The following is a 17,018-nucleotide window of genomic DNA, read 5'->3' as shown; positions in this document are numbered from 1 at the left end:
CGAAAAACAACTGACTCCCCTCAACTGATCAAACAAATCATCTATTCTTGACAGTGGCATGATTCAACTTCCGGTAATCAATGCACAACCTTAAAGAACCATCTTTCTTCTTAGCGAACAAGACTGGTGCACCCCACGGTGACACACTCGGTCGTATGAAGCCTTTCACTATCAAATCGTCAAGTTGCTTTTTCAATTCTTCTAATTCAATCTGTGCCATACGATACGGTGCCATAGAGATTGGCGTGGTACCAGGCATCAAATCAATAGCAAATTCCACCTCTCGGTGTGGAGGTAACTTAGTCAAGTCCTACGGAAACATATCCAGAAAATTCCGCACAACCGCTGGATAATCAACCCCATAAATCTCAACGTCATCATCGGCGAGAAGACTAGCCAAGAAGAATGTCTGCCGATCCCGACCCCTAACACCATAAAATGAATGAGTGAGAGGATCGCACCGATCTCCCACAAAACAGAAACAATCCCCATCCGGGGTACACACTGAAACTCTACTCTTGAAACAATTAATAACAGCTCTGAAGGAAGACAACCAATCCAACCCAAGAATGACGTCAAATCCCGTCATCTCGAGAAGAATGAGATCGAACTCAATAACACGTCCGGCAATCGTGATGGAACAACTCCTACAAACTCTACTAAGAATGATTGAATCCCCAATAGGTGTGTCAACACAGAACGGTTTGTCTAACTGACTAACCTCCAAACCCAATGCCCATGTGAATGATGAAGAAATGAATGAATAAGAAGCACCGGAACCCAAGAATGGGACACAAGAAACATACCCCTGACAACTGAAGGACTGGATGGTGGCTCGGCTGGAGTAAATGCAAACACGCTACCCTGGGTCCTTTGCCCCTGAGAACCGCCTGCCTGATAACCAGACTACTGAATGAGTGCACTCGAAGAAGCTCCTCTACCAGGTCGAGAATTCTGGGCTGACATAGCTGGCCGAGACGGCTGAGGTGGTGGTAGTGGTCGAAACCTTGACTGAACTGTGGCAGACTGCATCTGCCTCTGCTGTGAACCTCCACCTCTGCCCAAACCATTGCCCCGCTGTGGACAATCTTTCACCCTATGGCCCTGCTGGCCATACCCGAAACATCCACCAGATGCCACCTGAATCTGAGTACACTGAGACTTTTGATACCCTGGCTGCCTACACTTGAAACAAATCATCTGAGCTACCTGTGTCTGAGTGCATTGGGACTTGTAATGTCCCAGGTGTCCGTATCTAAAACAAGTAACATTCGGTGTAGAAGACCCCATGGACACTGAAGCTGTGAGGGCGGATCTGACTGGCTGCTGTCCTCTGAACCCTGACTGTTTATGCTTCTGCTTCTTACTTGATTAACCCTCGGATAAAGCACTCATACCCTTGTTGTGCTTGTAAGATTCCCTCATAGCCTTACTGTCCTTGCTTTCAGCCTCAACTACTAAGGCCTTTCGCACTGCTTTTGCATACTCTGTCGGTTCTGAGGCAGCTACAATTGGCCTGATGGTGAGATTAAGACCATGAACAAACTTCTCTATTTTTCCTTCCTCATCATTAGCAATTCCCGGTGCAAACCTCAAAAGCGATGTAAACTTATTCTCATACTCTGTAACTGTCATGCTTCCTTGCTTCAACCCATCAAACTCCTTCTTTAGTTCCCTCCGCTTAGGCACCGGAAAGTACTTCTCATAGTACAACTTCTTAAAAGTAGCATATGTCATAGTATCCAGATTATGGGTGTGAGAAATGGTCTTCCACCAAATCTCAGCATCGCCCACAAAATTGTAAGTAGCCAATATAATCTTCAACTTGTCCGTTGCCAAATTCATGGCATTAATATGCTTCTCCACCCTATCCATGAAACTATCGGCAACAAGCGGATCTGGACCGCCCTCAAACAGAGTTGGGATCAACTTCACAAACTTAGCAATGTGGTAAAGAGTACTATCTAACTCATTTTTCTTTGGAGGTGGTGGTGGTGGTGGCACAAACTGTGACGATGACGCACATGTCGGTCAATACGTATCAAAAATAGCCGCCTGAACGGCTAACCTCATCTGCTCCCTATTTATCTAAAAAGGTGGGTCAACGGTCCCCCCTCGCTTGTCCCTCTCTTGGTGGGACCAAATCACGCAATAAGATATCTTCCTCAACTTGCTCCTGATCCCTTTCCACGGGATTGGAGCTAGAACTTTCCCAAGGATCCCTTCGTAGTGGCATGACGCTATAAGAAAAAGGAAACGGATCAATAACGATGACACTAAAATACGCACGAGAACGGAATCCTCATATGAATGACTTGACAAAAATGGAAACACATAAACACCTTCCTTGCTCCCAGAATACCCAACTAATGAGAAACATGATCATGCTAATAATATGCAACAATACTAAGCACTTAGCACGTACTCATCTAAGCAATTAAACAATTAAGCGTGCCTTTCAAATAATTAAGCACCTTAACACATAAGCATATAAGTATACAATCACGTAAGTAATTAAGCAAATAAGTAAATAACTCAACTCCCCATGCAATCCTAAGTAAGCCTCTACCCGTCGTCCTAATGGTATTCGAACCATCGCTCTAATACCAAATTTGTAACGACCCGAAAAGATACCAAAATAATAATAAAAATCTATAAAAATTTTGGCACGACGTCCGTAGAAAATGTCCCTCAACAACCTGTTGAAATACAAAAATAAATGCAATGGCCTCACTGGGCCTTAAATCTAACTTATCCTGTCCCAACGCACAATTCAGATATTATACTATATTTCCAAAATGGTTACATACATACAAAAGTCTCGTTCCTCCATCTCATCCAAACAAGAGACACATCCGTCACTTCAAGTTACAGTCCATAATTGTAGCTAAAATTATAAAGTCCATAACTTACAACATTATATCAACTAAACTAAAGTTTCACAAAATATTTAAAATTACGTTTACAAAATATATATTAAAGTTTTAATACAAAATATAACAAAAGATAGCAAAATAAAATAGATCTCCTAGCTAGTCTAAACCAGTAGTGGATCGTCGTCCACCACTTCTTTTCCGTGTCCTGAAAAATGTTTAAAAAAAATGGAATGAGCATAAACTCAGTAGGAAGTGTCTAATACACACTTCTTATATCCTCGTGAATCCCATACAAAGAATTGATAAAAAGGGACGGGGTCATACCATGGGAAAAACATAATCTTAATCATAACGACAAACATAGTATAAATAACATCTAATCACAAATTTTCCACATGTACCATGAAGTGCAATGTCATGCCTATGCCACTCCCCGTTTCCGAAACAATTCCGTTTCAACAACCAAACCGTTAATGTAATCCGACCCAAGGCACCTCCAAGACGTCACGAAAGGAAGGTTGGTTAACTATCCACGACCACAAGGCACCTCCAAGGTGTCGCATCCGGCCTAGTTAACTCAATTACATTCCTTTTTAGACTACACTAACATCACGGACCACTAGGCGCCTCCTAGGCGTCCGGTTTTCGCAACATTTTTAGAAAATATTTTTCCCAAAACAATTTTATTTATTCTAACAAAAATTTTTCCCCCTTTCTCTTTCCCAATGGATGCATGAATGCTTCATGCTTTAAATCATCAATTTAACTATATGTTTTCACATATTTCCATTTACATCATCATCACAATTTAATGAAAATTTCTAAACATTCATTTCCTTTATTTATTTATTTATAACCATAGCACCCATTTTTTTTTTCTTCAAGACAATAAATAAATAAATAAATAATCATGGAACACATACCACATCGAACACTAAGCATGCTCATTTACCGTAATGAAAATAGACATGCATATGAACTCAAATAATACATGGAACACAATTATCATTGTAATTACATATAACTACAACAACAACAAGCTAAGTAATTAAAATTTAGCATGCTTATAATCAAATTTAAGGGAAAAAATTCACCAAAGGCCAAGAAATTGTAGATTAGAATACCCCTACCGCAAATTGATGAAAACCTCCAATTTGAGCCCAAGAACCCTAGAATTTTGAACTCCCTAGAGTGCACCAAATGATGATTGGCTCCTATCAAATTGACAGCCTCGACGAGCTCAACAACTTTGCTTCACAATGTTCTACCAAATTCCCAAAGGAAAAAGCAAGATCAAGGTTTGAAGTTGCAAAAAAAAAAAAAAAATTGAAACTGCCGAGAGCAGACTGGTTGCAGCAAGAGAGAGAGAGAAAATAGTGGATTCGTATAATGGCCTTATGGCCTTTTGTGTGTTTATAACATGGGTGGGGCCCACTTGCTTTATTTCTTTTAACATTATATATATATATATATCACAAATATTACAGTACTTAGTTGCCTAAAGCCGGACTGAACTTACCGACGGACCAAATGACGACGACACTATGATAATGTGAGCAAGGAATCCGGCAATTGGGCAAATGCCGCAAACATGAGGGAGTGGTTTCTTTGAGCTCGATGTTGGGTCTAGGTTGATGTAGCTCTATTCCGTTTTGGGTCGATAAAACTTGTTGAAAAAATTGGGTTTGGCTCGCCGGCAAGCTCGTCGTCGCCGAGCACCTCCATTTTAACAAAGCACCGTTATCTATGCCCAATTCACCACTAGGAAGCTCAATTTTGAGAAATTTGATCTCGTTAAAATTCTTCAACACTCGGGTAGGCGAATGGTGGGTCACCCCACCCTGGTCAATATCGTCATCGACGCCAACCGCGAACCCACGGCCAACAGCGAGGGAGGACGAACCAGAGTTCGACCTTTTTGGGCCCAGAATTGACCAAGGGCTTGGAGGGGTTTCACGATTCCACCGAATACAAGCCGGAAAAGGTTGGAGAACGCACCGCGTGATTTATCTGACGACCCAGATGCAGAGGAAGCGTCGTCGTTGGAGATGACGCAATCAACGCGGACCACCATGTTCTCCACCTGAGGTACCAAGCTGTGGAAGCGCTGCGAAACAACGCTGCATCGACCTAGGGCTTTGACGTCTCCAATCATGTTAAAGACCAGGAGGAGTAGAGAATCCGGCATACGATTCTCTTCGTGGAAGAACTAAGAGAGAAATCTTCTTGAACGAATTCACAATCGTCGAATTAGTCTTCGCCGCCAACTCCTCCGTCGCCGAAATCTCATGCCCGGCCGTAGAGCCATCAACGCCTCCAGCGAGAGAAGTCGCGAACCATGCTCGTGCTCACAGAGGATCTGATCTGATCCACCCTTCTAAACCAGAGCCATTGAGAATCATTTATTCCCGGCATTGAAAGGGGTACAGCATGGGGATTCGGCACCGTCATCGGTGAAGAGGTGGATGTATATATATATATTTATTTATTTTGGAAACTGCCGTTTATATATATATAATATATAATATAACCTTGTTTGGTTACAAGCATAGTGTAATTCTAAATTATGTGTAATTTCATATCCATATAAAATGTGATAGGTACAATTTAGCCAAACATGATCATTGGAGGGTAATTTGGGCATTTATCGTTTACCTTTTTTATGATATCAGCAAAAAGTATCTCTGGTCAACCCTTTATTATTTTACTACACACCAAACACAGCATAAATGATTAAATGGGATAAAAACCAGGAGCTCTACAAAACTTCAGGTGAGCTCAGGTTAGGAGTGTGAGTGATGAGAGGTCACAGCTAGCTAGCTTGGCATGAGAAGAACTACCATCTGTAAAATAAAATCCAAGCGCCCCTTTCTTCAAACAACACGTGTAATCAAGCACTAGATGGGGGACATTACCCAAAATATAGTAATGTCTAAAATCAACAACTTCGCCACCTGTAACATTATAGCACCCAAGTGTCTCATTTTTTCATGCAACACATATGACACTAATAACACGTACCATCCTATTGAAAACTTATCTGCTCTCGCAATTGCACTTATATATATATATATATATATATATATATATATATATATATATATGCATTCCCACATTGCGATCCAACTCCAATTAAGTCTCTTCATCTTCTTGTTAATTTCTATTCTGCATCGCTCTGTTAATTCATTCAGTATTAGTCAATAATCCAAAATGAGCCAGCAACAGCCAAGAAGACCTCAAGCTCAGGCCGACCAACAACCCATCAAATATGGTGATGTCTTCTCAGTCTCTGGTGAACTCGCTTCCGAACCGGTCGCACCCCAAGATGCGGCCACCATGCAGTCGGCTGAAAACTTAGTGCTCGGAAAGACCCAAAAGGGTGGCCTTGCCGCTGTCATGCAATCTGCTGCAAGAAAGAACGAGAACGCTGGTGTTGTCAGTCACGACGACACTAGTGTTGACAGAACCGAAGGGGTCATCATAAAATAAACGGAGGTAGCCAGTGTCCGTGTCATCACCGAGGCTGTTGGAGGACAGGTTTAATTACAAACCTTATATATATATATATATAACACGTACCTAGCATTAATTCTTGTGTTTTATGAACAGGTAGTGGGAGAATACGTTGAACCAGTTTTAAAAACTTTTCGAGGGATTTTGATTCATAGATCTTGATTCATTACGTAGAGACAAGTTTTATGCAAAAATAAAACATGATGTATCATTCAATTAAAAGATTGAATACTTACATCAAGGTTTGAGTAAACCTTAGATCTCTCCTCTAAAGTGAATGTTCTCACTTATTGTAGATCCCTTTTGCTAGATGCATTCTCCTTGGATCTCCATCTTCTTGGTAATTGTTTTGCCTTTAGGAATCACTCATATGCCTCCATGAATGACCTTGGAAAACTAGGCTTGTGGGAGCCTCCATTAGATGAGAACATAAACCCTAATTTTCTAGAGAGAAAAAATTTATTCCTTTTTTCTTCTCATCAAAAATTCCCCTAAAATATACATAGACCATGTATATTTATAGGCAACATAAAGGTAAAGAAAAGGAAACAACTAATCCTTCTCAATCTCTAATTCACATGTCTCAAATCTAATATGATTCCAATATCAAGTTGGGCTATGAGTGAGAATCCATTGGGCCTATTATTTTATTGGCTACAATGAATTAATGATTGGCCTGGTCCATGGACCCAATTAAATTAATTGATAAATTAATTTCTACTCCACTAAAAGAAATTAATTGAACTCCAATTAAACAATAAATAACCTCTAAGTCAATGTTGCACTTTGACCCCTCTATACATAATTAGTTATCGGATAAATAATGCCATCAATCCGACTACTTAATTAATATATTTATTTTGGTATCTTTAATTATTTCTGGCTCGATCACAATAAAACATTTGTTCGACAAAAATAATAATTTAATAAATAAATATATAATAAATCATTTTGTCTAAAATCATACGAAGGCCTTCGAATTTACTTTGTGATCAACCATAATCAATACAAAATAAATACAAGTAGCAATGATGCAAATATTGAAAATATAACCCTCTAACTATTAATTACATAACTACCCAAAGTGTCGGTCTAAGGATCCTGAAGAATCCGCCGAACAAATTAAAGTAATTATTAATTAATAAAAGAGTCTATACTTTTCTCATGCTTAAGAGTCAAATGCCATGACGGTGATAGAGAGTAATTGCATACGATGGCTCTCGCAATATATCTCAACCTAACGCGGATCCAGTTCAAGTCTTAATTAATTATGAGTCCATCCATAATTACCGACTATGAACAATTTATAATTACTATTTATATATCATGCATTGATTGCCATCACATACATATATATAAATATTTATTGTAATTACAGAGACACTATCAATTTCATAGTGAATCGAAATATAATACATTAAATTCACCAATTGTATAAAACATAAATATTTCAGAAACGTCAGGAACATATGTCAATTAATCCAAACAGGAATTTGCTATGCCAGGGCATATAAATCCCAACAGCTCCCACTTGCCCTCATAGCCAATTCAAATTGCACCTAACTCCAATGTTATCCAGATGATGATCAAAATTATTGATCAATGACACCTTTGATAATGGATCAACAAAGTTGTGTTCCAATGCAATGTTCTAGCTACAAGTATATTTTCTTGCCGGATAATATCATGTAGAACATGATACTTCCTATCAGTGTATTTTGTTCATCTATGGAACCTTGGGTCATTGGTTTGGACTACTTCTGCACTATTGTCGCAATATAGCTCGATAGGCAGGCTAGTATACTCCACAACCTTTAAATCAGTGAGATCAAACCAATAGGCTTATATTGCCACCTTTAAGGCTGCAATATATTCCACCTGCAGGTTTGAGTCAACAGTTGAAATCTGCTTGACAATCTACCAACTGATTTCCCTTCCATTAAGTGAACATACACTAAGTCATGAACCTCATAGTATCTACTTCTGATTGAAAATCAGAACGAGCATACCTGACTAGGACCATATCATCACATCCATAAATGAGTATGATATCATTGATTCTCCTTAGGTACTTAATGATATTTTTCACAATAGACCAGTTGTCAAGTCCAGTATTGGACTGATCTCTACTGACTATCCCTACTATGTAGCGGATGTCCTGTTTGGTATAGACCATGGCATATATGAGACTCTCATATGCCGAAACATATTGTTCCAGTCTCATTTGCTCAATCTCCTTTGATAGTCTTGAAAAACTACTTACTAGAGAGAGCCATCCATATCAATAAAGTAAGAACTCATTCTTTGAGTTATGCATACCAAACCTGGTCAAAACTTTATCAATGTAGGATTATTAAGATAAGCCTATTTTCCTTTTAACCTGATCTTGCAAAAGCTTGATCCTAGGAATCTAGCTTACATCCTGAAAATCCTTCATTTAAAAGTAATTGAACAACTACCTCTTTATTAATGACAAAATTTTCACATCATTCTAAATGAGTAGGATGTCATCAATTTATATAGAATTAGAAAAATAATGACATTCCCTTGTACACTCATGATTTATTCACTAAGAAATCTTCTGGTATCTATTTGTAGATTAACTTGCCTTCCATAGGAATCACCCTACTAGAAAGTTCTACAAGATCCCAGAATTTATTAGAATACATAGATTCCAACTCTGATTTCATAGTAACTCACCAAAACGATCTGTATCCACATCGGTTCACGCTTCCGTGTAGCTTACTGGGTCCAACTCATGTTTAACAGGGATGTCCATAATGGTCTTACCTAAAAACATGATTCTGTCGAATTGGATGATAATCCTCCCACTACCTTAATGCACCAACGCAGGAATCTGTGTACTAGATGATGCTAACGCATCAATAGGGAATTCATTTATTATTCTCAATCTCTATAATAAGTGTGTTCACATGTGGTACATCTGGTATTCATACCATATTCTCTAACATTATGCTACTAGGTATGTAATTCATAATATGATCCTCCTATAGATAAACAGCGAGTGAAAACAATCAACTTTTATCTTTGAGATCATAAAATAATCCATCCTAGTGACATTTAGAGTAGTTGTCAAATCTAGCATGCCTATGATCTGCTTCCAACTTACTTGTCCATATCAAGGGCACATGTGCAAGACTACCCCATATGTGTATATGATTCAAACTAATATTTAGTAAAAAAAAACACAGCTCAACGGTATCCTTGAGACAGACTAAGATAGAATGCAGTTCATAATGCGCATCGATGTCATTAACGCTAAACTCTTAAATGAAAGAGATAATATAGCATAACTGATCATAGATCTAACCATGTTAAGTGGAATTCTGTTATTCTTATTTGACACCTAAATGCATTTAGCGTCAATTGCGGAAAACTGGTACATAACACCCTCATTGACTATATAGTCTTTGCACTATCCCAAGAAATACTCATATCCTCGATCAGATCGAAGTGTCTTGATAAGTTTACCTAATATGTGTTCCACATCAGTCTTAACCTTCTCAGAAAATACCAAGAGTTTAAGACTTGTGTTGCATCAGATAAACTTATCCAAAACGTGAGTAATCTTGCTTGGATGTTCATAAGACCACACGTGTCAGTGTGTACCGACTCCAATTGTCCTTTATGTCTATTTCATCTGGCTGATTAAGCCCTAAGAGTTATCTATCCTTCAAAACAGGGTTCACAAGTTTGGTTTAGGCTCCCCTGCCTCACTAGGTAATTAACCTTCATTGACCAATCTTTGAATCTTATTTTGATTGATAACAACCCAAAAATAGACATTAAAAATACATTGAGTCAGGAATAACATTTTTTCTCTTAACATTCAATCTAGAAGATGCAACATTAGTTTTTACATCCTGCAAATCTTAAGAGTTTGTGATTATAGTATATTAGCCATCTTTCAATGCACCAGAAGTAATAGCATATCTATTCAATTTTATAAAACCAATTTTACAAAATAACAACACAGTTTTTATAAACCACAAGTGAAACAAAAATTAGATTGCATCTAACTTCTGTGCATAAAGATAGTTCTCTAATACTAATATCCTCATACTCTCTAATTTCAGATGTAATACTCCCACTGACCTAACTACAACCTTGGCATCAGGTCAAAAAATAAATATATATCCATATCATCAAGGCTTCTGGATTCCAGAAATCCTTACGATGAATTGCAAATATATTTAGTGGCTCCAGAATCTATCCATCAGGAATCTATAGATGCAACCACATAACATAACTCAATGATTAAATATATATTTTCCTATGCCACGTCATTGCTTAGACAGTTTGTCCTATAGTGTTTTAGTTAACGGCAAAAGAAACAGTTTCATTCGCCCTCAACATACACTGCCTTATTCCCTTTAACCTTTTAGATACCTATGTTTTGTGCTAACCTAATCCTATTATCATCCTTCTTCTTTGCTTTGCCCGTCCACTTGGGCCTAGAAGAAGATGGTATATACTAGGTTAGATTGATAGGAACGCCCAAACTCTTGATTATCCCTTCATCTGTTACCAATTCTATAAGAATATCAGCGAGTGTGAACTCAAACTGATTCCTTATTTAGTTCACTCTAACAGAGTCGAACAAGTTTGGTAACAAGGCAATAATCATGTCAACTTGAAACTTAGCACCCAAGTCAGCCCTATTGATCTCCAGCTAATTTTAAATAATAAACAATCATTTTCCAAAATTCAATTTCATACTGGAGTTCCTTAGGCTATCTTGATGCTGTTCAAGTCTGATATAGTACTTTAGCATACTCTCTATCTAATCTCACCAAAACATCTTATTGACATTTAACATGATGCTTGAAGAAAATAAAATAATGTAAATGTTAGCTTTGGAGCGTATTCGAGGTAAACTCTAGAATATTGCACCAATTCATCTCATTTATCTTATTTCACTTATTCAAAGCATTAATGTTCTCTTGGGTATCTTAAAGTAAAAGGATTAGGTTTTAGGAGTAGTAAATACATTTGTACCACCACGTTGTGAATAAAATATCTAAATTCCTTTTCTAGTCATTATAAATGAAGTCCACATACATTGAAATTAGCAAGCAGATAAAATGGATTAGACATAATTAGTCTGAATATAAATGCATTCATAGAATATGCAAGGTGAATTATTAATACTGTCATGCATATTTAAAATTAAAATGAGCTTGTTAACCACATAATACAATAAATCTCAATCGAACAAGAGATCAGTATTATTATTGGTGAACAATCCCTTTTAATTAATGCGTGTCCCTCAACTCTGTAGCATAATAAATCAACCAATCAATATGTCAATAACTTATCCTGTTGGAGGAGTTCATTATTACTATTATTGAGATTCATTTGCTATTAGGCGAGAACTTCCATTAAAATAATAATATGTGGGTCCCTTAACCACTGTATGAAAAATCGAATAACCAATATGCCAATAATTTATTCGGTTGGCGAAGTTCATTATTGCTATTGGCAGGCAAATCCCATCATTTCCATATCTCTTAAGACAATGCCTTGTCTATCTATATGAAATGATTTCCGATTATGTTTAGCCTTTCTAAAATCACCTAGTATAGACCACTCCGTTGGGGAGCTAACACTATTGATTTTAGATTGAGTGTATAACGTTATTAATGCTCTAATGAAAAATAAAACATTAAATATCTTGTCATTATAATCTAAACTCTTTAAATCATGCGTAGGGCCTTATTTTTAAAGATCTAATTACAATGAACATTTAATATTATTATTTTTATGAGATAACCATTCTTGTAATATTAAGACTCTTCAAATCATGCGTGTGGCCTTATTTTTGAAGATCTAATTACAATGGTTTTAATAACGAAGGCCATGGGGTAATGTATAAAAATCCCCGCTCCGACTCAATTTTTAATCATTCATAATTAGGGTTTTCATTTTATTCAAATACATGATATGATGCATGCAAAACGTCTTGATTTTAATCCAATTAAATTTAGAAAATATTTGGACTTTAAATGATTCACTAATATTTAATTTGAGGCACACTTCAAAAATAATTTACAAAAATAATTTTTCGTTTCCCAATAAGTGCCCTCTAATTAATTAGTAATCAAATCCAATTAATTTTCATAATTTAACTAATATAAATCAAGCCATTTAAATAAATATCATGGATCCAATGCATGAATAATAATTAATTAACAATTATATATTCCATGCATTTCATACATCGCATAAATAAATAAATGACAGATAAAGCAAATAAAATGGCCAATGGAATTAGCTTTTAACATTTAATTGCTCTAATAACTGCATGATGGTCTTCCATCAGCAGGAAAACACCCGCAAGAGGTTGATACGCGCTAGGAGAAGCAAAACGAGGCTTGAAATGTACCTGGAAGGTCATTCACGCGCTCCCACGCGCCTCTGGAGAGTCCCAGCGCGTGCCACGCGCTTCCACGTGCTGGAAAGATGATTCAGTGCACGCCACGCGCTGCCACGCGCCGGCACGCGCGTGGGGAAGGTTCCTTTGTCCGGCGCGTGTTCCTCACTCGCCGGATGGTTGACTTTGTCTGGCGCGTGTATCTCACGTGCCAGAATGCTAACCTTGTCAGCGCGTGTACTTCACGCGCTTTTCCATTGGCTGTCCTCTTCAGTACACCATGGGTGCTGCTACACTGGATTATACGTCCATCTTCCGGCGTTGTCCCTCGCCGCCGGCATTGCTCCGGTCGCCGGAAAATGGCCGAAAATTCCAGAAAAATTAATAAAAATTTTCAGAAATTAAATTTAGGCCCTTAAAATTCCAGAAAATTTCTAAAAAATCCCAGAAAATTCCTGAAGCCTAACTTAACCCTCTTGGACTTTCTTGAAGTTTCATAGCATCCTTTGATAAATATTACATGGCTTTAAAAATATTTACAACTTGAAATACAATGGGAAAAATAAATTACATCATTGAACTTTCAAACGGCTAAATCAAAGCCTTAATTACATTCATCCAAAGGTAAAATTACATTAATTTAACCTATAAGCTTCATCCATGGCCCAACCATACATCATCATTCATTCACAATTATTTATACATCATCATGTATCAATATATATCAACATATTAAATCATACATCAACATACATCAATAAATAAATATATATGCATATCAAAATTGGATCCATGAATGATGAATTTTGATAAAAACATGATCTCTAGTAATGGCTCAAATCATACTCTGATACCACTGTTGGGAAACGCGCTAGTTTTAAAAACTTTTCGAGTGATTTTGATTCATAGATCTTGATTCATTACGTAGAGACAAGTTTTATGCAAAAATAAAACATGATGTATCATTCAATTAAAAGATTGAATACTTACATTAAGGTTTGAGTAAACTTTAGATCTCTCCTCTAAAGTGAATGTTCTCACTTATTGTAAATCCCTTTTGCTAGACGCATTCTCCTTGGATCTCCATCTTCTTGGTAATTGTTTTGCCTTTAGGAATCACTCATATGCCTCCATGAATGACCTTGGAAAACTAGGCTTGTGGGAGCCTCCATTAGATGAGAACATAAACCCTAATTTTCTAGAGAGAAAAAATTTATTCCTTTTTTCTTCTCATCAAAAATCCCCCTAAAATATACATAGACCATGTATATTTATAGGCAACATAAAGGTAAAGAAAAGGAAACAACTAATCCTTCTCAATCTCTAATTCACATGTCTCAAATCTAATATGATTCCAATATCAAGTTGGGCTATGAGTGAGAATCCATTGGGCCTATTATTTTATTGGCTACAATGAATTAATGATTGGCCCGGTCCATGGACCCAATTAAATTAATTCATAAATTAATTTCTACTCCACTAAAAGAAATTAATTGAACTCCAATTAAATAATAAATAACCTCTAAGTCAATGTTGCACTCTGACCCCTCTATACATAATTAGTTATCGGATAAATAATGCCATCAATCTGACTACTTAATTAATATATTTATTTTGGTACCTTTAATTATTTCTGGCTCGATCACAATAAAACATTTGTTCGACAAAAATAATAATTTAATAAATAAATATATAATAAATCATTTTGTCTAAAATCATACGAAGGCCTTCGAATTTACTTTGTGATCAACCATAATCAATACAAAATAAATACAAGTAGCAATGATGCAAATATTGAAAATATAACCCTCTAACTATTAATTACATAACTACCCAAAGTGTCGGTCTAAGGATCCCGAAGAATCCGCCGAACAAATTAAAGTAATTATTAATTAATAAAAGAGTCTATACTTTTCTCATGCTTAAGAGTCAAATGCCATGACGGTGATAGGGAGTAATTGCATACGACGGCTCTCGCAATATATCTCAACCTAACGCGGATCCAGTTCAAGTCTTAATTAATTATGAGTCCATCCATAATTACCGACTATGAACAATTTATAATTACTATTTATATATCATGCATTGATTGACATCACATACATATATATAAATATTTATTGTAATTACAGGGACACTATCAATTTCATAGTGAATCGAAATATAATACATTGAATTGACCAATTGTATAAAACATAAATATTTCAGAAACGTTAGGAACATATGTCAATTAATCCAAACAGGAATTTGCTATGCCAGGGCATATAAATCCCAACAATCTCCGGTGTCGGCTCCTCTTGACCCCACCCTAATTACAATTGGCAAAGCTCTGGAGACCTCTGCTCTTTCAGCAGGCAACAAACCGGTGGACCAGAGCGACGCTGCTGCTATACAAGCAGCTGACCTGAGAGCAACCGGTCTCACCGGAACAATCCCAAGGGGCGTAGCCGCATCAGCCCAGTCGGCTGCCATACTCAATGCTCGGACCATGTCGGACCACAACAAGACCAAGCTCAGTGATGTTTTGGGGGTAATAAATCAACTCTTATGATATGTAACTATATATGTGTATATATCATTAATCGTGCACCATCTCTTGTTCACAAATTAAATTTTTGTGTTTTGACGGTGGGTATTTTAAATAATTTGTAACAGGATGCTACCACTAGGCTGCCGGCGGACAAGCCGGCGACGCGACAAGATGCGGAAGGGGTGATTGGTGCAGAGATTAGGAATAATCCGGACATGGCTACATATCCTGGTGGTGTGGCTGCGTCTGTTGCCTCGGCAGCGAGGCTTAATCAAGACAAGTAGACCAAAACAGAGTTACGTGGATCATGAATTAGAATTGGAAGTGAAGTTGCGGCTACTAATAAAGATATATCACACATATATATATATTCATAGTCTAGTATCATGTATGCATGCGAGATGTAATATATCTTCATATATGTTATGGTACGTAGTTGTGTTTTGCGTATGTCCTGATTTTTTCTGTTAATTTTTTTCTAATTTTAAATTTAAATTGTCAATTTAGTAGTTAGTACTACCAAACACAGATTAATTAGGATATTTGAGCAATTTACAGAAAAAATTTACGGACTTGTTTGCATGCATCTTGTCAATTAATTGTGGGAAAAATGATATTGTCAGGTTGAAGATAAATTTCCCCAACTTTTGAAATGGTTCTGGTCATTAATATAATCAATTGATTGTAAAAGAGAAACACAAGGTTAGGGTTTTACCAATTTAATTTCAATTAATTTTGACTATGCAGGTAGTTATAAAAAATTTGATAACAAATTAGAATTGAGTAAATTTTGAATATTAATATATGCTACAGTGTAAAAATGATATGTATTTGTAAAAATCTATAAATTATAAAACTATTTCCCAAATTTAAGTAAGTAACTTTCGATACAGATGTAAGTGTATCTGCGTTGATAAGCATAAATTTGTAGAATCGAGCTAGTGGAATTTGGATAAATATACGGTAGATGAGGGTATTCAGTTTGTGACAGAGTATACATAAGTTTGCATATGGATATGTTAACTTAAAAAGTTAAAATATATAGATTTCTTAAGTATTGAAAATCTGAGTCACATGCTAATAAAGTGGAACTTTACCGGCTGGTTCTTTAAAAAATGAGGCGAATTTTGAAACAGTTTTGGGAGATGATTGTTTCACCCGAAATATGTTATAAATTATCGGGAGATGGTTGTTATGCCCGAAATATGTTATAAATTATCTTTACATATTATAATATATTACTAAAATAAGTTAAGTATATATATATATACACATACATACATATAGGAAAAAACTCTAACTATCATTTCGTTTCTTGTCTTAAATTTTATTAAAAAAAGAGTCACGAGTAGGGATGGCAAAAATCTCCATCCTGGCGGGTCCCGTGATTTTGATGAACCAATTATGTAAATGAGAACGGAAATAGGGGCGGTTTTGAAAAACCTAATAAGTTTTGGGAGTTAAAAAATTAAATAGAAAAAAGGCTTGAGGAATAAGATCTCCGTCCCAAACCCATTGTCGTCCCTCAACATGCATTTGATTAAATAAAGAAAGATATAATTATAAAGGTCAAAAAAAACAAACCGATGTTAACTTTGAATAGGGGTGTCAGGGTAATTTTTGCACAAGTATAATTTACGAGCAATAAAAAAAAACCTCAAAGATGTCAAAGCATTTCACTCTAAAAATAAAGTAGCCCGGTTAT

At 36.5% G+C, this 17,018-nt stretch overlaps 1 protein-coding gene and 1 pseudogene across 1 annotated transcript; one reads left to right on the top strand and one right to left on the bottom strand.

The window, feature by feature from the left end:
• Positions 1 to 906: 906 nt before the first annotated feature.
• Positions 907 to 1,290, bottom strand: LOC132268573 (cellular nucleic acid-binding protein homolog). Its single transcript, XM_059769404.1, has one exon. The coding sequence runs from the start codon at positions 1,288 to 1,290 to the stop codon at positions 907 to 909; it is 384 nt and encodes a 127-aa protein (XP_059625387.1).
• A 4,796-nt stretch (positions 1,291 to 6,086) lies between these two features.
• On the top strand, positions 6,087 to 15,763 carry LOC132268338 (late embryogenesis abundant protein D-34-like; annotated as a pseudogene).
• The last annotated feature ends 1,255 nt before the right edge of the window (positions 15,764 to 17,018 follow it).

This window comes from Cornus florida, unplaced genomic scaffold, assembly GCF_030987335.1.
Source record: "Cornus florida cultivar Cherokee Brave unplaced genomic scaffold, ASM3098733v1 CherokeeBrave_3.0.0_Hap2_Chr08, whole genome shotgun sequence".
NCBI lineage: Eukaryota > Viridiplantae > Streptophyta > Magnoliopsida > Cornales > Cornaceae > Cornus > Cornus florida.
This window is presented reverse-complemented; position numbering and strand designations above follow the sequence as displayed.

Excerpts from the sequence above, each read along its gene's own strand:
- LOC132268573 (XM_059769404.1), bottom strand. The coding sequence starts at position 1,290 with ATGGGGTCTTCTACACCGAATGTTACTTGTTTTAGATACGGACACCTG.